This window comes from Acomys russatus, chromosome 16, assembly GCF_903995435.1.
Source record: "Acomys russatus chromosome 16, mAcoRus1.1, whole genome shotgun sequence".
Lineage (NCBI taxonomy): Eukaryota > Metazoa > Chordata > Mammalia > Rodentia > Muridae > Acomys > Acomys russatus.
Window position 1 is genome coordinate 5,314,392 of NC_067152.1, and position 20,996 is coordinate 5,335,387.

General features: G+C 51.5%; 2 protein-coding genes and 1 pseudogene across 2 annotated transcripts; 2 read left to right on the top strand and 1 right to left on the bottom strand.

Annotated features, from left to right (window-relative positions):
* Positions 1–466: 466 nt before the first annotated feature.
* Aldoc (aldolase, fructose-bisphosphate C) lies at positions 467–4,421 on the top strand. The gene is made up of 9 exons (XM_051158049.1): positions 467–632; positions 2,164–2,283; positions 2,375–2,586; positions 2,685–2,739; positions 2,847–3,007; positions 3,124–3,207; positions 3,453–3,627; positions 3,747–3,946; positions 4,065–4,421. The coding sequence occupies exons 2-9, from the start codon at positions 2,172–2,174 to the stop codon at positions 4,155–4,157; spliced, it is 1,092 nt and encodes a 363-aa protein (XP_051014006.1). The 5' UTR covers positions 467–632; positions 2,164–2,171; the 3' UTR covers positions 4,158–4,421.
* A 1,645-nt stretch (positions 4,422–6,066) lies between these two features.
* Pigs (phosphatidylinositol glycan anchor biosynthesis class S) lies at positions 6,067–20,533 on the top strand. Its single transcript, XM_051158045.1, has 12 exons — positions 6,067–6,130; positions 6,373–6,512; positions 6,619–6,730; positions 10,710–10,799; positions 11,291–11,382; positions 14,037–14,244; positions 15,242–15,384; positions 16,331–16,445; positions 17,792–17,937; positions 18,440–18,540; positions 19,703–19,913; positions 20,202–20,533. The coding sequence occupies exons 1-12, from the start codon at positions 6,097–6,099 to the stop codon at positions 20,475–20,477; spliced, it is 1,668 nt and encodes a 555-aa protein (XP_051014002.1). The 5' UTR covers positions 6,067–6,096; the 3' UTR covers positions 20,478–20,533.
* Positions 9,904–10,158, bottom strand: LOC127200014 (NADH dehydrogenase [ubiquinone] 1 alpha subcomplex subunit 3-like; annotated as a pseudogene).
* Positions 20,534–20,996: the final 463 nt, after the last annotated feature.

The window sequence follows — 20,996 nt, forward strand, 5'->3', positions numbered from 1 at the left end:
CACCACCTCCTGCTGTAGCTAGAGCCAGGGCTGTCTGCTTTTTCTTTGCTTGATTCTCTTGCTTCCACAAAAAATGCGCAGTGGACTGCCTGTTCCCTGGATCACTGCCTGGGGGTAACAGAAAAGACTCCATTCACTTACTTTTCCCATCCCCCTAGGGCCTGGCACTGGTAAATATGGGGCAGAGAACAGAAACTCACTTCCATTTTTCCATGCCTTGAACTAGAGCACACTGTTAGGAGGGCCTCTGTCCCCCTTCCCACCTGCTGGTCGGTTAGACGTCTCTCTAGACCAAGCTTAATGCCCAACATTCCGCAGAACGCCTTTCACAGCAAAAGACTGATCATGGGTTCTTGTGGGCGGGGCATCGACTCTAATAACCTTGGGGACCCTGGCAGAGGAGTCACTCCACCTCACTGCTCCACCTCTGAGGGCGTGGCCTTACCCTAGACCAGTCCTGGGGAGAGGGCGGGACCAGGACGGGAGGTGTCTGACCCGCCCCCAGGGAGTCACGTAGTTCTGCGGCAACCGCTGCCTTATTTACTCCAGCTTGGACTGAGCTGGTGTCTGTTGCTAACCAGACCGAAAGTGAGGTGTGCCTGTGGCTCCTGCCACCGACTGGCTGAGTACAGGTAAGGTCTCAGGCGAGTTGGGGATGCTCAGCATCCCTGGTTCCTCTCACTGGCTCTTCCTCTGCTTGCTGTCTTTGCCCTGCTCTTGGGGACCTGGTGTACCTTTCCAACTCTAGTCTCATCCTCTGCTTTCTGTGCGCTTGAAACCCCATGGCTCAGAAACACCCTACTACTCTCCTCCGACCTAGCCTTCCCAACTGGAACTCAGCATTTCCAGTTCCAAGTCTTCCTTCCTCTGTCTCCGGGATTTTTCACTGGGGCATCCAGAATCGCAGTCGGTGTCTGCTCCTTCTGGACCAGTCCCCAGGAAGAGAGCATCGGGACTGGTTAGCCTGCGTCACCATGACCTGTCCCACCTACCCCTAAGTCCTTTCCTGCTTTTCCTGCATCTCTCCCTGTTTTCCATACTCCACTCACTCAACCTTAATCCCATGCCTCTGGATGCTCCTCTAGGAGCCCCCCACTGAACTGTGGGGAGCCAAGCCTATTTCCTGTGCCTCCTTGCATGGGGGAGGGGGCGGGTATACTTCTGGGTAGTGGAGATGATCTGGTGGTGGCCCTTTCCTGTGTATATTAATGTACATAAATATAGCTAGCTTGTTTGCCCTTTTTCCTGCTATACCTGCAGCTCCTACCGCTAATGTCCAACATGCATAAGCAGTCAGGTTGTCATTATGTCTGGGCTGTTGTCTGCACCACTATTAGTCTTTAATCTGCCCCCTGCCTTCCACTAGAAATGGGAAAGGATGCTGGGGTTAAATATCTCATTCACAAATCTTGGGGAAAAGTGTTTGTGTTTTAGGGACCCTATTAAAGAAAAGGGAAGCAAGAAAAGGCAGGTCCCTTTTTGTTTGTTTGCTTGCTTGCTTTTCAAGACAGGGTTTCTCTGGGTAGCCTTGGCAGTCCTGGACTTGCTTTGTAGACCAGGCTGGCCTGGAACTCACAGTGATCCACCTGCCTCTGCCTCCCGAGTGCTGGGATTACAGGTGTGTCACCAGAAAGCAGGTCTTATGTCTGCCTCGAGTAGGGGCCAGAGTCAGTGAAAGAAGAGTTGGCATTCTCAGCTGGGCAGCAGTTTCCAGGAAGACCTGTAGCTTCAGGGCTGCTATCTCCCATCCCCCATTCTGCATCGCTCATGGAGCTTGGAAGGGTGCCCACTAGGGACAAAAGGAGATGTGGGAACTAGGCCCCTAACCCTGTTAGCTGTCAAAGAGATTGGTGCCACTTTGATGCCCAGGACCCAGGCCAAGGACTGCAATTCAGCTCCTGGCCCTGTGCTGGGAAGGGTATTTGGCCTGTTTGGTCAGGAGAGGAGCAGAGGAGTTAGAGGTTGGTCTTTTTTTTTTTTTTTTTTGAGACAGAGTCTCTCTGTGTTAGCCTTGGCTGTCCTGGACTTGCTTTGTAGACTAGGCTGGCCTCAAACTCACAGCGATCTACCTGCCTCTGCCTCCTGAGTGCTGAGATTAAAGGCGCGTGCCACCACGCCCGGCAGAAGTTGGACTCATATCTATCTTGTCTCCATTCCAGACAGCTGTCACCATGCCCCACGCGTACCCGGCTCTTTCTGCTGAGCAGAAAAAGGAGTTGTCTGATATTGCCCTACGGATCGTGGCCCCAGGCAAAGGCATTCTGGCTGCAGATGAGTCCGTAGGTAAGTTAGGAGCTTGTGGTCAGGGTTTAGGAGAAGTTGCCAGTGAGTTCCAGCTGAGGAACAAGGCTGTCTTCCCTTTATTTGCTCCTAGGCAGCATGGCCAAAAGGCTGAGCCAAATCGGGGTAGAGAACACCGAGGAGAATCGCCGGCTATACCGCCAGGTCCTATTCAGTGCTGATGACCGTGTGAAAAAGTGCATTGGCGGTGTCATCTTTTTCCATGAGACACTCTACCAGAAAGATGATAATGGTGTCCCCTTTGTCCGGACCATCCAGGATAAGGGCATCCTCGTAGGCATCAAGGTATATAGCCCCCGGCCCTGCCTGGAGTCTAGGTGTGGAAACTGGTGTATGTGGGAGTGGGTGGCAAGGCCAGCCCTCTATCTATGTCTCCCTTGCAGGTTGACAAGGGTGTAGTGCCTCTAGCTGGAACTGATGGGGAAACCACCACTCAAGGTACATGGTGGGTGGGCTTCAAGTCCCGCGGAGCTGTGAGTGACAACGGCTGATGCTGGGCAAGATAGGGGCAGGGCGGTGCGGTGAGGTTGGTACTTCATTTTCAGGGCTGGACGGACTCTTGGAACGCTGTGCTCAGTATAAAAAGGATGGTGCCGATTTTGCCAAATGGCGCTGCGTCCTGAAAATCAGTGACCGTACACCCTCGGCGCTGGCCATTCTGGAGAATGCTAATGTGCTGGCCCGCTATGCCAGCATCTGCCAGCAGGTGTGCTGGGGCTCGGGTGGTTGGATGGGTGCCCCGTGCCTGGTGGAGGTGTGCTTTCGTAGCTTTCTCCAGTCCTGTCTTCTGCTTCTCTCAATTAACCCTGCCTATGCCTGCAGAACGGTATTGTGCCGATTGTGGAGCCTGAAATCCTGCCTGATGGAGACCATCACCTCAAACGCTGCCAGTATGTTACAGAGAAGGTAAGGCCACAGATGAGCTCAAACCTGTCAGGGACAGCCTAGCAGGGGTGCCTATACCCCATCCCTGCATCTTAGATCCAGGCACACTGCCACTTAAGGATCTTTGCTGACTCCAAAACAAGCTTCAGAGAATGGACCTATATGGGACCCTCACATTCCCGTACCCACCCACCCACCCCTGGATGGGGACCGCCCCACACTAAAGCAGTGGTCCCGGCCCAACATAAACCGTCTCTGATCGCCAGGTCCTGGCTGCTGTGTACAAGGCCCTGAGCGATCATCATGTCTACCTGGAAGGGACGCTGCTCAAGCCCAACATGGTGACCCCTGGCCATGCCTGTCCCATCAAATATAGCCCAGAAGAGATCGCCATGGCGACTGTCACCGCCCTGCGCCGTACCGTGCCCCCAGCTGTCCCAGGTACTGCATTGTTCCTGTCCCTTCAGGTTCCGACTTCCGGTTCTTCTACGGCACTGGGATCCTTTACCGTGGAAAGAACGGAGAATGACCAGTCGGTTTGTCTTCTCCCTCCACTCCAGGGGTGACTTTCCTGTCTGGGGGTCAGAGCGAAGAGGAGGCATCACTCAACCTCAATGCCATCAATCGCTGCCCACTTCCCCGGCCCTGGGCCCTCACCTTCTCCTATGGACGTGCCCTGCAGGCATCTGCACTCAATGCGTGGAGAGGACAAAGGGACAATGCTGGGGCTGCTACTGAGGAGTTTATCAAGCGGGCAGAGGTAGGGGGTGGGGGGGGACGACACTGTGTATACCAGCCAGAGGCCCCAAACTGGCCAGGGTTCCACCCCTGTGGGCTGGCTTAGCCGTGCCCTCACTTACCCCCATTCCCTTTTGCAGATCAATGGACTTGCAGCCCAGGGCAGATATGAAGGCAGTGGAGATGGTGGAACAGCAGCACAGTCCCTCTACGTGGCCAACCATGCCTACTGAGGCGTGCCTACTCGACCTGCAGCCCTCGGCCTAGCAACGTATACCCTATTTTGCCTGTAGTCACAGCCAGGGCCAAATAGTCATGTACAACAGAGGTGTCTTCGTGCAGCACTTTTTCTCCCACCTTTTCTCCTCTTTCTGTCTCACACTGCTGTACCCGAGACCACAGGATGGGAGGGTAGGGAGCCCCCAACCCCCAATGTCTGAGGCAGGGGAACATTCTAGAAGTCAGAACAGAACACGTAGGTCTTTCTCCCAGCCCAACAGCCCTTACAGTTTCCCCATGAGGGTGTCGCTTGTCCTCGGGCCCTGCTTGCTGCCCTTCTCTCTTGGGGCCAGGGGGAAGCACACCAGTTCCTGAGGCCCGCTCTGGGTACCCAGCAAATAAATGGGAGCAAAACACACTACTCTGTCTGTCTGTCTGTTGCACACACTCAAAAGTCCTGCCTCCCTGTGTGTGATCTCTTGCTGGTCCTATCTTGGAACCCCTCTGACTATGGTGGTGGTGGGGGTGGTGAGAGCTGAGTTTTCCTGGGCTTCAAGTGTGTGGAGGAGGGGTTCACCTGGTTCACCATCCCCAGCTCAGGCTCCTCCCTGCTGATCTCCAAAGCGGGAGTTGTAGGGGGGTGGGGGAGGGGGCAGGGAGTGGGGCTACAAGTTGTTCAGGGCCTGACACATCGAAGGATACTGGACTGCAAGGCTCAAAGCTGGGAGGGAGTCAACAGGGCGAGCAGGGATCCTAGTGGGCCAGTTCTCTCTCAGCATTGTTGACCCCTGCTGGCGCCTGACACATTTAGGGAAGAACGTGCACTCAGGCCCTTTCCCATAAGGAAACCTTCCAAGACTCTGGGCCACCAGAGTTAAGTAGGGTGTCAAGGAGCTTGCCAAGGGCTCTGCCCCACTTCCAGGCCAGAGAAGGGATCCGTTTCAAGGGTCTGGACAGTGTTAGAATCTGTAGGGCTTTGTGCTGAATGATGACCCCTGGGCTAGAGTGTAGAGTAACACCAGACTGTTGTGAACTGGAGAGATCATTGATGCTCTGTTCTGTGTGGCCTGACCTTATAACAAATGCAGCTAACTCAGCAGTTTCTCTGCGCCTCTCCCAACAGCGTTCTAATCGCTATTATATGCAGTAACACAGCTTTGTAAAGTAGGCACTGTTGTCCTTTTCATTCGAGGTAACAGGCCTAGAGAGAGAGGCTGGGAGGCTGTTCAGGTAATAAATGAAACCAGGATTTGAACCAGAGTCATTACGATACAGAGTCTATGCTCAGGAAATTTCAATTAAGCATCCTGCCTCGTTCAAATTGGAACCGGTTTCTATATCCTAGAAGCTTGGATGTGGTGACCTGGGCCTATAGTCTCAGCTACTTGGGAGGCTGAAGACATTGGAGGCATGATCACTTTAGTCCTCTGGGTCATATAGGGAGATATCTCAAAAGCAACTGAAATAAAATTAATCCCAGAATAGCCAATCATGCTAAAACGTTACGGTTTTGTCAGTCTGTCTTTAAGCTTGGAAGAGTCGGTGCCCCGAAGAGAAGCCCTATGTTAGGGATGACATTAGAAGGCTTTTCGGAGTCAGGCTCTTGCCTTCATTGAAGTAAATATTCCCCTTGCGCTGAGCGTGGTGGTGCATGCCCGTGATCCTCTGCAGTGGGGAGGGCCAGTCAGGGCTATGTAGTCAGCGAGTCGCCCCTTCTCTGTGAGCTGGCGCTGTGGAGCTAAGCTGTGCCGGGTGCGTTCGCAGGAAAGCAAGGTTCTTGCCCAGCAAGATACCGGCTCACCGGCTCCTCCTGCGCACTCGCGTGCGTCGGCTGTCTGGCTCGCGATTGGCAGTGGTCGCGCGCTGGGGTCCCTCCCCTTCACGCTGGGGCTTCCAATTGGAGGAAACTCACGGAGACCCGCCCCTCGGCGACCTGGGCAGCCGGAAGGGAGCATGGCGGCCGCGGGGGCCGCGGCTACGGACCTAGGTGCGTTGGATTTCGGGTGGAGGGCGCGGTGGGAAGGTCTCGCGGGCGGAATGTGTGTGTGGCGGGGGGCGGGGGGTTCCCGCGAGAGAAGCCTGACAGGTCCCTCCAGCCTGGGGTCGGGGGCACGCCACGCGGGAGCGGCTCGCTCGGGGAATCCCTGCTGCCTGTGCTCCTCCGGGATCGCGGTGTGGCGGGCATCGCACCCTGGGTCCCGCGCCTTAGTCCGCCCTCTGTGCCCTCAGAGGTGATCCGGGGCAAGCGTGCCGCGCTGTTCTTCGCCGCGGTGGCCATCCTCCTGGGACTGCCGCTCTGGTGGAAGACCACGGAGACCTACCGTGCCCCGTTGCCTTACTCGGAGATCAGTGGGCTGAACGCCCTGCAGGTAAGACTTGGGTTGGAAGCACTCGGGCGGGTGTGTTGGCGGCAACAGCCCGCTCACAAAGTGCAGACGCTACTAAAGGCCCCATGTCCCCTTAACCCCCGCGCAGCTCCGGCTCATGGTGCCAGTCACAGTTGTGTTTACTCGGGACTCTGTGCCCCTGGACGACCAGGAGAAGCTACCCTTCACCGTTGTCCACGAGAGAGAGATCCCTCTGAAATGTGAGTTCCCTTGAGAAGGTGTCAGGGCTGGTTGGGTTTTTTGTTGTTGTTGTTGTTTTGTTTTGTTTTCCATCTGAGCCAGACCCAAAACCCAGAGTTGGATTGCATAGGAGGAGCATGGGCGCCTCATAAACTTACTTTAAAATGTTTTATTATTAAATTGACTTAGTGTACATGTGCGTGTGTGAGCACATGCATGCATGTGTGGATGCGTTTGTGCTATGGAGCACCGTGTGGAGGTCAGAGGACCACTTATGGGGAGCCTTTACTCCTTCCACTATTTGAGCCCTGGTCTTGAGTCAACTCAGGCCATCAGGCTTGGTAACAAGTGCCTTTATTCATGGAGCAGCCATCTCCCTGTGCCCCGCCCCCCCCCCCCCCCCCCCCGCCAAAAACCCAGTGTGTTTATTTAGGGAGGGGGCAGCTAGCCTTAAGTTTAGTGTCTGTGGTTATGATGGTAATTTAATTCATAAGGTAAATTATGCTACCTTATCAGTAGCAATAGATTTCCCATCAGTGTATAGAGATAGGATGTTCCTGAAAGAAAGCGGGAATTTGAAGTTACACCAGATGTGTGTGTGTTCAGATCCTTGTCATTTTAACATCACACACTTTGTTGTTAGGTGCCAAGAACTTGAGAGTGAATAATAAATTGGTAAAGTTTCTAAGTTGTTTATAGTTGTATTAGGGAGAAGAGACAGGCAAAGCACTGTAAGGCTGGAGGTTTGATTTAGTAGTAGAGTCACAGGAGAGCCTGGGTTCTATCATCTGCCGCAGACGAAAGGTGGAAAAGAGCTTGAGGGATGTGACTTTTGAAGTTGGACTTTTTGTTTTTGTATTTTTTGAGACAGACTTCTCTGTGTAACAACTCTGGCTGTCCCAGCACTTGCTCTGTAGACTAGGCTGGCCTTGAACTCACAAAGATCTGTCCGCCTCTGCCTCCCAAATGCTGAGATTAAAGGTGTGTGCACCACTGCCTGGCTTTTTGTTTTGGCTTTTTGGTTGTCCCCCACCTTCCCCCGAGACAGGGTTACTCTGTGTAGCCTTGACTGTCCTGGATTCAGTTGTAGACCAGGCTGCCCTCTCACAGAGATCCACCTGCCTCTGCCTCCCAAGTGCTGGGATTAAAGGTGTGCGCCACCATTGCCCAGCTTTTTTTTTTTTTTTTAGACAGGGTTTCTTTGTATAGCCTTGGCTATCCTGGAACTCTGTAGAGCAAGCTGGCCTGTGGTAGCCCTGGCTACGGTGGCTGCCCTGGGGTTGCTATGTAAACTAGACATGCTCCACCATGTCTGGCAAGGGCTCTGATCTTCACTGTATAATCTCATGGTCAGGTTTTTTGTTTTTGTTTTTGTTTTTTTTCCCATCAGCCAGTATTTTCTTTGAGAATGATCTTCGGTTCTAGAATTAAAAGAACGATTTGAGAGTCACCAGAGACCTTTCATAATTCCTTTGCCTGTTCCTCAGCAACAGCTTCTGACAGAGGACTCACCTTTCTCTGAGCTCCTTCAAACACTCTTCTTTTGTAAGCAGCAGCCCCTGCTGTTTAGTACTATCACTTCCTTATTTTACTCTGTAATTTACTTTAGCCGTCTTTATGGTGGTGCATTCCTTCAGAAGACAGGCAGGTGGGTCTGAGTATCAGGCCAATGTGGTCTACATTGCAGGCTAGCCAGCACTCGTAGCGAAGCCCGTCTCAACATGAAATAAAATGAAGTGAAATATTAACGACATCTGAATTATTTTAGTATTCCTCAAATCTCCAGGCTTCACTCAAATAGTCCTGTCCACATTTCCATACCAAATGCATTTACAATAGTTATTTCTAACGATTTCTTCTGGCTCGCTTTTCGTTGATGTGTTTATTGAGACCGTATCTTGCTGTGTGTATCTCCAGCTGGGCTCAGCCTTGTATCCATTCCCCCGCCTCGGCCTCTTGAGTGTAGGGATTACAGATCTGTGCTGCTGTGGCTGGTTAGCTCCTTGCTCATAGTGCTCAGAGGCCATCAGTTGGTGCAGCGGTGGGTTCTTGGGTCATTTGGTGTGTGGTCATCTTGCTGAACTGTTCCTAGCTCTAGCAAATTTTCAGTTGGTCCTCTTTAAAAAAACGGGGGGGGGGCGCAAAAGTGGGAGGGGGCGTGGAGAGATGGCTCAGGGCTTAAGAGCACTGACTGCTCTTCCAGAGGACCCAGGTTCAAGCCCCAGCACCCACATGGCAGTTCATAACTGTCTGTAAGATCTGACACCCTCGCACAGACATACATGCAGGCAGAACACCAATGCATATAAAATAAAAATAAATACAAAGAAATTTTTTTTTTACTTTTTTTTTTGAGATAGGGTTTCTCTGTGTGGCCTTGGCTGTCCTAGACTCACTTTGTAGACTAAGCTGGCTTTGAACTCACAGTGATCTGCCTGCCTCTGCCTCCCGAGTGCTAAGATTAAAGGCATGCGCCATCATACCCGGGCTTAATTTTTATTTTATGTGTATGTATGAGTGTTTGCCTGACTGTGCGTCTGTGTACCATGTGTGTGGAGGCCAGAAGAGGAAAGCAGATCCTCTGGGACTGAAGTAAATGCTATGTGGGTGCTGGGGACCGAAGCCTGATCCTCTAGAAGAACAGCCAGTGCTCTTAACTGCTGAGCCTTCTCTCCAGCCCCTGTTCGTGTGTGTGTGTGTGTGTGTGTGTGTGTGTAATAATTATAGTACTTCAAAAATAGCTATTTTGTTTCTTTCCTCCCTCCCTCCCTCCCTCCTTCCCTCCCCCCCCCCTCTCTCTCTCTCTGTGTGTGTGTGTGTAAGCATGGATGCAGTATTGTGTTCATACAAATATGGAAACCCAAGGCCAATATCGGGTATCTTCCTTTATTGCTTTCCGCCTTAGGTTTCCTTTTTTTCCTTCCTGAGAAAGGGTCTCTCTGTGTAGCCCTGGCTGTCCTGGACTCACTTTGTAGACCAGGCTGGCCTCCAACTCACAGCGATCCGCCTGCCTCTGCCTCCCGAGTGCTGGGATTAAAAGGTGTGCACCACCACCGCCCAGCTGTGCATCACACTCTTTATCCACCGAATCATCTCTGTAGCTCACTTCTGATTTTTTTTTTTTTTTTTTTTTGGTTTTCACATTTTTATCAGAGGGCAGCAGGGAAGGGGCCTCTTCCATTAGCAAGAGTATTCACAGGTTCTTCAGCCATTCCAAGCTTGAGCCCTGAGGGTCCTGGGGGTGGCTGGGGAAATCGGGCATGTTCCCATCATCTCGCACAAGCACTGGGTAGTTATAGGGTGTGGCCTGGTTTATCATTTCTGCATACTTGGTGTAGGGGCTGATCATGGGCATAATTATAGCGAGGCCCTAGACAGAGAAGGACACCACCAGCACTGGCTCCTTCGCCCGGGCATTCTTGAGGAAGGCGGAGATTCTCCCTGCCATCTTGGTCTTGGAGGTGACAAGGCCCTCTTCTGAAATTTTTCTTTTTTTGGTTTGGTTTGGTTTTTCAAGACAGGGTCTCTCTGTGTAGCCTTGGCTGTCCTGGACTTGCTTTGTAGACCAGGCTGGCCTCAAACTCATAGTGATCTGCCTGCCTCTGCCTCTGCCTCTGCCTCTGCCTCTTGAGTGCTGGGATTAAAGGCGTGCGCCACCAGGCCTGGCTCTTTGACTAGTTACTTGGCGTAGCAGTTGGAGTGACCATATCGTCTTTTCTCTTCTCTCCAATTAACATGATGTACTCTGAAATAAACTCCCCCGGTTTGCGGATTTCTGGCTAGAGGACCAGTGAGCTCACAGGTAGAGGCAGGAGCTGGGGCAAAGGGTGAAGTAAATGTCATGAGTCTTGGGTCATCTTTGCAGAAATGATTGGAGGGGCTGTCACTGCCTGGAACGTGCTCTTTCTCTGAAAAGCCATCCTGCTGGCCTTAGTGCTGGAGGTGCTCAGCTGGGCAGGTCAGTTAGGTCTAATGCCATCCATGTGTTCTTCCTTCCAGACAAAATGAAAATCAAGTGCCGATTCCAGAAGGCCTACCGGAGAGCCTTGGACCATGAGGAGGAGGCACTGTCGCTGGGCAGTGTGCATGGTATGACAGTTTTGATGAGGTTCCCTCTTTTCCTTCTGGTCTCCTGTGCTGGCTAGTTTTATGTCAACTTGACTCAAGCTAGAGTTATGTGAAAGGAAGGAACCTCAATTGAGAAAATGCATCCATACCATCCAGGAAGGCATTTTTTAAATTAGTGGTTGACGGGGGAGGGCCCAGACCATTGTGGGCGGTGCTATCCCTGGGCTGGTGGTCCTGGGTTTCTATAAGGAAGCAGGCTGAGCAAGCCATGAGGAGCAAGGAGTAAGCAGCACCCCTCCACGGCCTCTGCATCAGCTCCTTCCTCCAGCTTCCTGCCGGGTTCAGTTCCTGCCCTGACTTCCCTCAGTGGTGACCCTGTGGGCAGAAGACTGGCTTGCTCACACCTGGCTATGGTATTTGCTGAGTGCGAGTGGAGGGTTGGCTCAAGCACCCCAGGGACCTGGGAAAGCTGGAATAACATTGCTTGTGGTGTGTCACTACTGTGTCCTCAGAGGCAGAAGCCATGTTAGCCGAGCCGGAGAAGCAAGCAGAGGGCTCCCTGACTGTGTACGTGATCTCAGAACACTCCTCCCTTCTTCCCCAGGTAGGGTGCGCAGAGCCGCTGGTGACTTGCCTTTTTCTGTATCTTCGCCCGGCCACCTTCTTGCCTGTAACTCCCACATGCTACAAAAAATTCCACATTTTACCACAAGCCTACCAGTGGGCTTTAGTCACTTACAATGATTTGGGTCTTTCTAAACCCAAGACTAGTGTGTGATTAAAGTGCTAGTGATTACTTGGCTTTTTAGAGACAGAGTCTCATGTAACCAGGGCTGGCTTCAACTTGTAGCCAGACATGGCCTTGAATTTCCCATCTTCCTCGATCCAGGTACTGACAAGTGCTGGAAGTACCAGCGTGCACTACTGTGCCTGTTTGATGCAGAGCCAAGGCTTGACCTCCAGGCTTCCTGCAGACTAAGCAAGCACTCTGCCAACTGAGTGATGTCTTCAGTCCAATTCCCCCATTCCCACCCCACCCTAGCCTTTTTTTTTTTTTTTTTTGAGAGAGGGTCTCTCTGTGATGTAGTTGTGGCTGTCCTTGAACTTGCTATGTAGACCAGGCTGTCCTGAACCTCCAGAAATCTACCCGCTTCTGCCTCCCAAGTTCTAGAATTGAAGGTGTGCACCACCATCACCATCCCCAACCAGTTTTACATAGATTTATTTATTTATTTATTTATTTATTTATTTATTATTTGAGACAGGGTCTCTCTGTGTTAGCTTTGGCTGTCCTGGACTCGCTTTGTACACCAGGCTAGCCTCAAACTCACAGAGATCTACCTGCCTCTGCCTCCCGAGTGCTGGGATTAAGGGCGTGTACCACCACACCCAGCTTTGTTCAGTATTTTAAAGAACCATTTGTGATGACATGTATAGCTGAATCTGTGTCTCATTAGATGATGAAACCTAATGTCTGTCCTGTCGCTGGTGGGCCGCTGGGTCACTTCCAGCTCTTCACCCTTAGGTGTAACACTGCATACTTGCCTTGGCCCACGTGTCTTTTTCAGAGACCACACTCTCATTTGTTTGTTGAATCTGCTCCCCCCCCCTTTGTTTTTTTGGCTTTTTTGAGACAGGGTTTCTCTGTGTAGCCTTGGCTGTCCTGGACTCGCTTTGTAGACCAGGCTGACCTTGAACTCAAAGCGATCTACCTGCCTCTGCCTCCCCAGTGCTGGGATTAAAGGCGTGCGCCACCTGAATCTGCTTTTCTTGCTTAGCATGTCATCTCTTGGTTCCTAGCTCACCGTCTTGCCAATTCCTAAAGACTTAAATGTTGCGGGGACCTGTACTACTGGGAAGGAGAAAGGAATGAAAACTCATACAAACTTAATGCTCAGGAATGCCAAATTAGTGATGAAAAAAAAGCAGGCCTTGTGGCACGTGCCTGGAACTGGGGAGGAGGAGGCAAGATCAGGGGTTCAATTTCATCCTCAGCTGCAGAGCTCAAGGCCAACCTGGGTTACACGACTGGCCATCCTGGACTCACATTGTAGACCAGGCTGGCCTCAAACTCACAGCGATCCACCTGCCTCTGCCTCCTGAGTGCTCGGATTAAAGGTGTGCGCACAAAACAAAACAACTAATGAAAAAGGAGCTAGAGGACTCACAGTGAAGAGCACCTGCTGTTTTTGCAGAGGACCTAGGTTCAGTTCCCAGCACCCACATGGTGGGCTCTGACTCCAGCTCCAGGGGATCCAATGCCCTTCCTCTTCAGGCCTCCATGAGCACCAGGTACCCAGACGGTGCGCGTCCACATATGTATGGGCACACTCATACATACAAAATAAAAAGAAATAAGCCTTTGTTTCCTAAATTTCATTTTTATGTTTTGCCCGTGTGTGTGTGTGTGTGTGTGTGTGTGTGTGTGTATGTGTGTATGTGTGTGTCTGTGCAGGTGAAGGCATCAGATCCCCGGAGCTTGGGTTACTGATAAATGGTGGTGAGCGCCATACGGGTGCTGGGAATGGAGCCTGGGCCCCCTGGACGCGCAGCCAGTGCACCTAACCTTTGAGCTACATCTCCAGCCCAAACTATATCTTAAAAAACACAGCAGAACTAACAAAGAGAGAAAGGGAGAGAAGAAAAACACAACTGGGTACCAGTGGCGCACGCCTTTAATCCCAGCACCAAGGTTGTTGAGGCAGGTGGATCTCTGTAAATTAAAGGCCAGCCTGATCTACAGGGCAAGTTCCAGGGCAGCCAGGACTACACAGAGAAACCATGTCTCTAAAAATAAAAATAAAAATAAAACTGAAAAACAGCTTACTGTTATGCGTGGTGGCGCACGCCTTTAATCCCAGCACTCAGGAGGCAGAGGCAGGCGGATCGCTGTGAGTTCGAGGCCAGCCTGGTCTACAAAGCCAGTCCAGGACAGCCAAGGCTAATAATACAGAGAGACCCTGTCTCGAAAAACCAAAAAAGAGAAAACAGCTCTCTGTGAGTGTAGAGAGTGCTGCAACCTTTTGGCTGGTGGCCATAGGCCAAATTCTTTAAGACAGGAACCAGAGCTGGGTATAATTATGTATGCTTGCAATCCCAGCTTTGAAAAGCTGAGGCAGGAGAGTCTCTATTGCAGGCCAGCCTGGGTTATGTAAAGAGGCTTTCTGGAAGGATGGAAGGAAGGAAGGAAGGACGGAAGGAGACAGTGCCGCTGTGTTCTTCACTGATCATGGCGCCTCATCCCTTTTCTCTGCACAGGACATGATGAGCTACATTGGGCCTGAGAGGACCGCTGTTGTACGGGGCATAATGCACCGGGAAGCCTTCAACATCATTGGCCGACGCATAATCCAAGTAGCCCAGGCCATGTCTTTGACAGAAGATGTGCTTGCTGCTGCTCTGGCTGACCACCTCCCAGAGGACAAGTGGAGCTCTGATAAGAGGCGGCCTCTCAAGTCCAGCTTAGGTAGAGCTTTGGGCTTTGTTACGGGAAGGGAGAAGAAACGAGTCAGGTGGAATCCATGAAAACCGCTTATCCTTTCTTTGGTCTCTATTTTCAAACAATGTCTTAGATTTATTTGTTTTATGTGTGTGAGTGTGTCGTGTGTGTTGTCTGCATGAATGTATGCGTACAGTGTGCATGCTTGCAGGTCAAGAGAGGGCGTCAGTTAAGATGGTTGCGAGCCACCGCATGGGTGCTGGGAATTGAACCTGGGTCCTCTGCCAGAGCAACAAGTACTTTAAAGCTCTGAACCACTTCTCCTTCCTCTCTTTCTTTCTTTCTTTTTGTTTTTTGAGACAATTTCTTTGTGTAGCCCTGGCTGTCCTGGAACTTGCTCTGTAGACCAGGCTGGGCTCAAACTTAGAGATCTGCCTGCCTCTGCCTTCAAGTGCTGAGACTGAAGGTGTGTACCACCACCACCATTTTTTTGTTTGTTTGTGTGGTTTTGTTTGTTTTGAGACAGCTCTGTAGACTAGGCTGTCCTTGAGCTCACAGATCCTCCTGCCTCTGGAATGCTCCATTTTTTTCTTTCTTTTTATTTTTTTTATTTTTTTGAGGTGGGGTTTCTCTGTAACCCTGGCTGTCCCAGAACTCACTCTGTAGATTAGGCTGGCCTGGAACTCATTGCTGGGATCGATGGTACCACCACAGTCTAGCTCCATTTTTTTCTCTTTCTTTTTCTTTTTCTTTTTTTTTCTGAGACAGGGTTTCTCTGTGTGGCCTTGGCTGTCCTGGACTCACTTTTAGAATAGGCTGTCCTTGAACTCACAGCGATCCACCTGCCTCTGCCTCCCGAGTGCTGGGATTAAAGGCATGCGCCACCACGCCTGCTTCTGTAGCTTTCTTACTATTTTCTCTTCAGTTCCTCATTGCCATCCCTACCCCACCCAGATGAGGTGAGGGTTAGGCTGCCTCTTTTTCCTTGATGTACCTTTAAATCCCACAACTCCTCTTTCTATAGGCTATGAGATCACTTTCAGCTTACTCAACCCAGACCCCAAGTCCCACGATGTCCACTGGGACATTGAGGGGGCTGTCCAGCGATATGTGCAGCCTTTCCTGAATGGCCTCAGTGCTGCTGGCAATTTCTCTGTGGACTCTCAGGTAAGGCTGGGAGTGGGTTAGAGTCTTTTTCAACGTCTATGCATATTTAATGCTTACATGGGCGTCTGTGCTTCCATCTCTTAGTGTGTGATGATTTGCTTATGTGCAGGGCCGTGTCACGTGAGCGGATGTAGGTGTGTAGCTTGTGGGGAGCACTGTGTGCGCCTGTTTATTTCCGTCAGTCCATTGATCCCTTGAGGGCAGGTTCCGGGGTCCTTTCCTTGGTGCCCAGCTCAGGGATTCCCGTCAGAAGCCTTAACAAAGCCCTTCCCTAGGATTGCCTCTAGACCTGTCGGCAGTCGCACGGAGATGTTAAAGCCATCAGCCACCCTTAAGGAATTTATTATTTATTTTTAAATATATTTTATTAATTTATTCACATTACATCTCAATGGTTATCCCATTCCTCCCTCCCTCCCATTTTCCCCTTACTCCCCTCCCCTATGACTGTGACTGAGGGGGACTTCCTCCCCCTGTATATGCTCATAGGGTATCAAGTCTCTTCTTGGTAGCAGAATTTATTATTTTTAAAAAAATCTTTCTGAAATATGTGGACATAGTAACAGTAACACCATAGAGAATGCTGCTCGCTTTCTGTATCACATCCTGTCCTTGAAGGGAAAATGTAGGAGACTGTTCATCCGGTCCTGCTAGTGGGAGGGTTGTCTCTGAATAGCGGGCTTGATTGGGTCCTAGGGACACTGAGTTATGCTTTCTTTTTGTGTCCCTCTTGGCTGTTTGGAAACCTGGTAAAACAATGTGGTTTTCTAATTATGTATTCAGTGCGTTAACCTTACCTTGGTTTGGTTATTTCCTTTCATACATGTACTTTGTCTTACATGTTTTGTCTTGTCTTGAGTGTGTCTGTACATGGTACCTCCACTCTTCTTAGAGAACCTAGACACAGAGTGCATGTATGAAACAGCCTGTTCTCCCTGCTCCCCAGATCCTTTACTACGCCGTGTTGGGAGTGAACCCCCGCTTTAACCCAGCCTCAGCCAGCTACTACTTGGCCATGCACAGCCTCCCCCATGTCATCAACCCAGTGGAGTCCCGGCTGGGTGAGTTCCTGCAGAGGCCTTCCGCTAGGCCAGGGAGGAGCGCTGCAGGCTCGGGGTGGGGGTGCGGGTGGGGGTGGGCTGTGTGTGTCTGTGGTTTTTGTTTTTTGAGACAGGGTTTCTCTGCATAGCCTGGTTATCCTGGAACTCACCCTATAGACCTGGCTGGCCTCGAACTCACAGTGAAGCCTCCCAGAGTGCTGGGATCACAGGCCTGTGCCACCACACCCAGCTTGATTTGTTTATTTTTCTTTCATGTGCGCTGATGTTTTGCCTGCATGTATATCTGTGAGAGGGTGTCAGATCCCCTGAAACTGGAGTTACAGACAGTTGTGAGCTGCCATGTGGGTACTGAGAATTGAACCCAGGTTCTCTGGAAGAGCAGCCAGTGCTCTTAACCACTGAGCCATCTCTCCAGCCCCTTCATTTATTTATTTAGTGGGTGCTGGGGAGAGTGCTGTGATATACATGTGGAGGTCAGTGCATCTCTTGTGGGAGTCCGTCTTCTCTTCCCTTTATGTAGGTCCTGGGGATCAGACAGGTCATCAGGCTTGGTAGCAAGCACCTTGACTCACTGAGCTATCTCACCAGCCCAAAGGCCAAACCTGAATGAATAGTTGTGCTCTTTGAATTAGGGGAACCTTGAAGCTAGGATTATAACCTTTCATCTGGAGGGAAGCAGCCAGGGGGAGGGTGGCCAAGAACTATAATACAGGCAGAGTTGACTGTACAGCTAAGTATGGACCAAGGATTGTGAGAGGAGTGGCACATGTGTCCTCTACAAATTCCTCCTTCCTTCATGACTTCCTTCATCCCTCCAGCGTTAGCTTCAAGATGCTCTGTGGCAGTGTGAGGACAGAGGCAGAAAGGCTGTTCCGGCAGTGGGAACGAACGGGCCCAGATAACCAAGAGGGAGAGCGTGGACACTGAGGGGGTGGGTGACACAGCCGAGGCTGGGAAGGCAGGGAAGGCAGGTACAGACCCGCAAGGACCACGGTAAGAAGCCTGAGCCTCAGCCTGGGGTGCGGGGCTTTGAAGGCTGATGGGAGTCAGGGTTGTGCAGACAGCCAGTCACAGAACTGAAGGAAGAAGGTCCTTTGCTCAGGGTCCGAGCGAGCTGCCAGGCAGTGGAGGGTAGGCTTTCCAATGGGAGGACACCAGGGACGTTTGGTGCTTTAGGATTCTGTCCCATCCATGTGGTGCACGTGGGAAGTTAGGGACGGGTAGAGAGTGTCCTAGTGAGTGTCGTTTGGGGGAACTGAGTCCTGCCAGCCAAGGAGAGGCTGAGCCTGGAGCTACAATCTAGGAGCCCCATGTTTTGGTGTTCCAACTCTCTGTTTGTACCACAGGGTCCAGCGCTGCCTCCCTGTACCCTGTGCTCCACTTTCTCCTCTACGTGCCGGAGCTCGCCCACTCGCCCCTATACATTCAGGACAAGGATGGGGCTCCAGTGGCCACCAATGCCTTCCACAGTCCCCGATGGGGTGGCATCATGGTAATGCTCCATCTGTGCAGGCCCCAGAGTCCACATTTATTTCCAGGAAACTCCTTTCAGCTTGTCTCTGTGGCCCCTGTGGGGAGGTGACAGGGCTGTGCTTGTGTCCCTCTGCCAGCCCAGCTGTTTCTCCCTTTTGTCCATGCTTTTGTACGGTGATTCTTTGAACTTAACAGTTTGTACTGGAGACTAGTCTCTGTCCATCTTAGCTCTTTGCTTCCCTGGAGGAGTCTTGCAGTGGCGGGACCCTCTTTTCCTCTCTCCTCTGGTCCATGGGTAGGAATTCTAAAACAGGATAACTGTTTTGAATTTGATACGACTTTTGAGGGGACAATTAGAGTAATGTACATAAAGCTTCTTTAGTACTTAAAAAAAAAAAGTTTGCTACGCCCTGGGGTCTATATCAGAAGCCACGTCCTCCTTTTCTTTCCTGGCCTCTGGATACTGAGCAGAGATCCGCAGTTCGGTGTGGTGCTGAGGTAGCCTCATCCCCTATTTTCAGGTATACAACGTCGATCCCAAGATCTATAACGCGTCAGAGCTGCCGGTGAGAGTTGAGGTGGACATGGCGCAGGTGATGGAGGTGTTCCTGGCTCAGCTGAGGTAAGATCCCTCGCGATTCTCTTGGGGCTGTGGCTGCCGTGGCCATAGTATGGATATAGACAGGGTGGCCGGGAGAATGCACTCTCACTTGGTGGGGTGCTGTGGCTGTGCCCAGAGCCCCGGCGAGACCAAGAAACACTTCCAAGTGGTCCTCTCGGAAGGAGGATGAGCAGCTGTAAACCTTGTCTTCAGAGGAATCAGAGCCAGCGTCCCAGCTGTGTCTCAAACTCACACATTCCCCTGACGTTGCCTCCAAATGCTACAAGTAAAACCATGTGCCTCCTCATCTGGCCTTGTTTTTTCTTTTCTTTTCCTTTTTTTTTTTTTTTACTTTACGTGTATGGATGATTTGCCTGCATGTATGCCTGTGTCCACAGAGGCCAGAAGAGGGCATAGGATCCCCTGGAACTAGAGTTACAGAGAGTTGTGAGCCATCAAGTGGGTGCTGGAAATCGGACCCAAGTCCTCTCTGGCTGAGCCATCCTTCCAGCTGCTGCTGCTGCTGTTTCTTCTCTTCTCTCCTCTTCTTCTTTCCTTCCTTCCTTCCTTCCTTTGTTTTTAAGAAAACGGCTATTAATCCCAGCACTGGGGAGGCAGAGGCAGGTGGATCGCAGTGAGGCCAGCCTGGTCTACAAAGTGAGTCCAGGACAGCCAGGGCTACACAGAGAAACCCTGTCTCGAAAAAACAAAAAGAGAAAAAAAAAAAAGAAAAAGAAAACAGCTATTTACTTTGTGCTAACCCATGAATTGAGGGTAGTAACCTGATGTTCTATATTGCTAAGGAGGTGCCTGGGCTAATTAGGGAGTGTTTTCTGATAATTAGCAGTACCTGGGTGTATACATGCCTCGTCAAAGGTGGGCCTATCGTCTTTGTCCCATGGAATCCATTTGCTCAAAGGAAGAGTGAAGACAGGGCGCTATTGGAAACTCTTTAGTCACAGCACCTTTTTCAGAGAAGATCTTGGCACGCCAGTGTGGAAATGAGAAATCCGTGGTTGAGGCAGGGTTTGGGGAGCTGGGTTGCTTATCTGTCTCCATCCCCCCCCCCCTCCATGGTTCTCAGTAAAACTGAAAGTGACTGGGCTGGGGCAGAGACTGTGGGAATCTTAGCATTGATATGCCTGTTCACAGCAATTTTGGTCTCCCTGTGCCATTTCTACAGGCTGCTCTTCGGGATTGCTCAGCCCCAGGTGCCTCCAAAATGCCTGCTTTCAGGACCAAAGAGTGAAGGATTCATGACCTGGGAACTGGACCGACTGCTCTGGGCTCGCTCAGTGGAGAACCTGGCCACGGCCACCACTACCCTCACCTCCCTGGCCCAGCTTCTGGGCAAGATCAGCAACATTGTCATCAAGGATGGTGTGGCTTCTGAGGTAAGTGGGCCGGGGCGCCTGTGAGCGTGACATCGTTAAACAAATGCCTCAGGTGCCCCTGGACGCCATGCCGGCTCCCAGTGGGAGTCCAGGTGAATGAAAGTTTAAACTGGCCCTCAGAAAATAAACACAGCCCTTTTTTTTTTTTTTTTTTAAACTAACTTCCACATGGCTTGGCGTGGGCTCCAGGAAACTTCCCTGGGAGAAAGAGGATACTGAAAGGCCAGCACCCTTTCTCTGTCCCATGCCTAGGACATACTGGTAACCCCCATCCCTTCACCTCCCTAGGTATATAGGGCTGTGGCTGCAGTCCAGAAGGCCACGGAGGAGTTAGCCCTTGGGCACCTGTCATCTGCCTTTGTGGCCAGCCAGGAAGCCGTGACGTCCTCCGAGCGTGCCTTTTTTGATCCCTCCCTCCTCCACCTCTTGTATTTCCCTGATGACCAGAAGTTTGCTATCTACATCCCACTCTTTCTGCCTATGGCTGTGCCCATCCTCCTGTCTCTGGTCAAGATCTTTCTGGAAACTCACAAGTCCTGGAAAAAGCCTGAGAAAATAGACTAAGCCAGGCATCATGTCAGAGGAAGCCTTCCTGTCTGGCCAAGCTGGGAGATGTCTCAGGCTGAGAGGCCAGGGCGAGGTCTGCTGGCAGTGGCTTGTCTCCACTCTCCTCTGTTGGCTCTCCAGCAGCCAAGGGATGGCACTCCACAATGGACTCGTTTTTCCTTCTTCCCTTCCTAGTGCACTGGCTCTGGTCCTCCACGCCTAGGAGCCTCGGAAGGCACTCACTGGATCTCCATCTCTGACTTGAACCTAACGGCCTTTGCCTGCCTACCCCTGGCCAGGGCAACCTTGTCCTTCCAGCCTGTCAGCACAGACACTAGGCAGAGAGGGAGGGAGACCATCGGGTTGAATGGTAGCCCCCTCCTCTCTACTTCTGAGACCCTCTCCCTCCTTCCTCAGCTTCCTCGCTGGTGTCACCCACTGGGGACAGCGTGGTCTCAGAGGCAGCAGCTTAGGACCTGCTTCTGCCTTGTGGCTAAGGTTCCCCTCTGCCCTTTCAGAAAGGTGGTGTGGTACGCA

Excerpts from the sequence above, each read along its gene's own strand:
- Aldoc (XM_051158049.1), top strand. The coding sequence starts at position 2,172 with ATGCCCCACGCGTACCCGGCTCTTTCTGCTGAGCAGAAAAAGGAGTTG. Across the intron at positions 2,740-2,846 it reads TGGGGAAACCACCACTCAAG|GGCTGGACGGACTCTTGGAA; the intron begins GTACATGGTGGG and ends CTTCATTTTCAG. Across the intron at positions 3,208-3,452 it reads GCCAGTATGTTACAGAGAAG|GTCCTGGCTGCTGTGTACAA; the intron begins GTAAGGCCACAG and ends TCTGATCGCCAG.
- Pigs (XM_051158045.1), top strand. The coding sequence starts at position 6,097 with ATGGCGGCCGCGGGGGCCGCGGCTACGGACCTAG. Across the intron at positions 6,131-6,372 it reads GGCCGCGGCTACGGACCTAG|AGGTGATCCGGGGCAAGCGT; the intron begins GTGCGTTGGATT and ends CTGTGCCCTCAG. Across the intron at positions 16,446-17,791 it reads CCCAGTGGAGTCCCGGCTGG|GGTCCAGCGCTGCCTCCCTG; the intron begins GTGAGTTCCTGC and ends TTTGTACCACAG.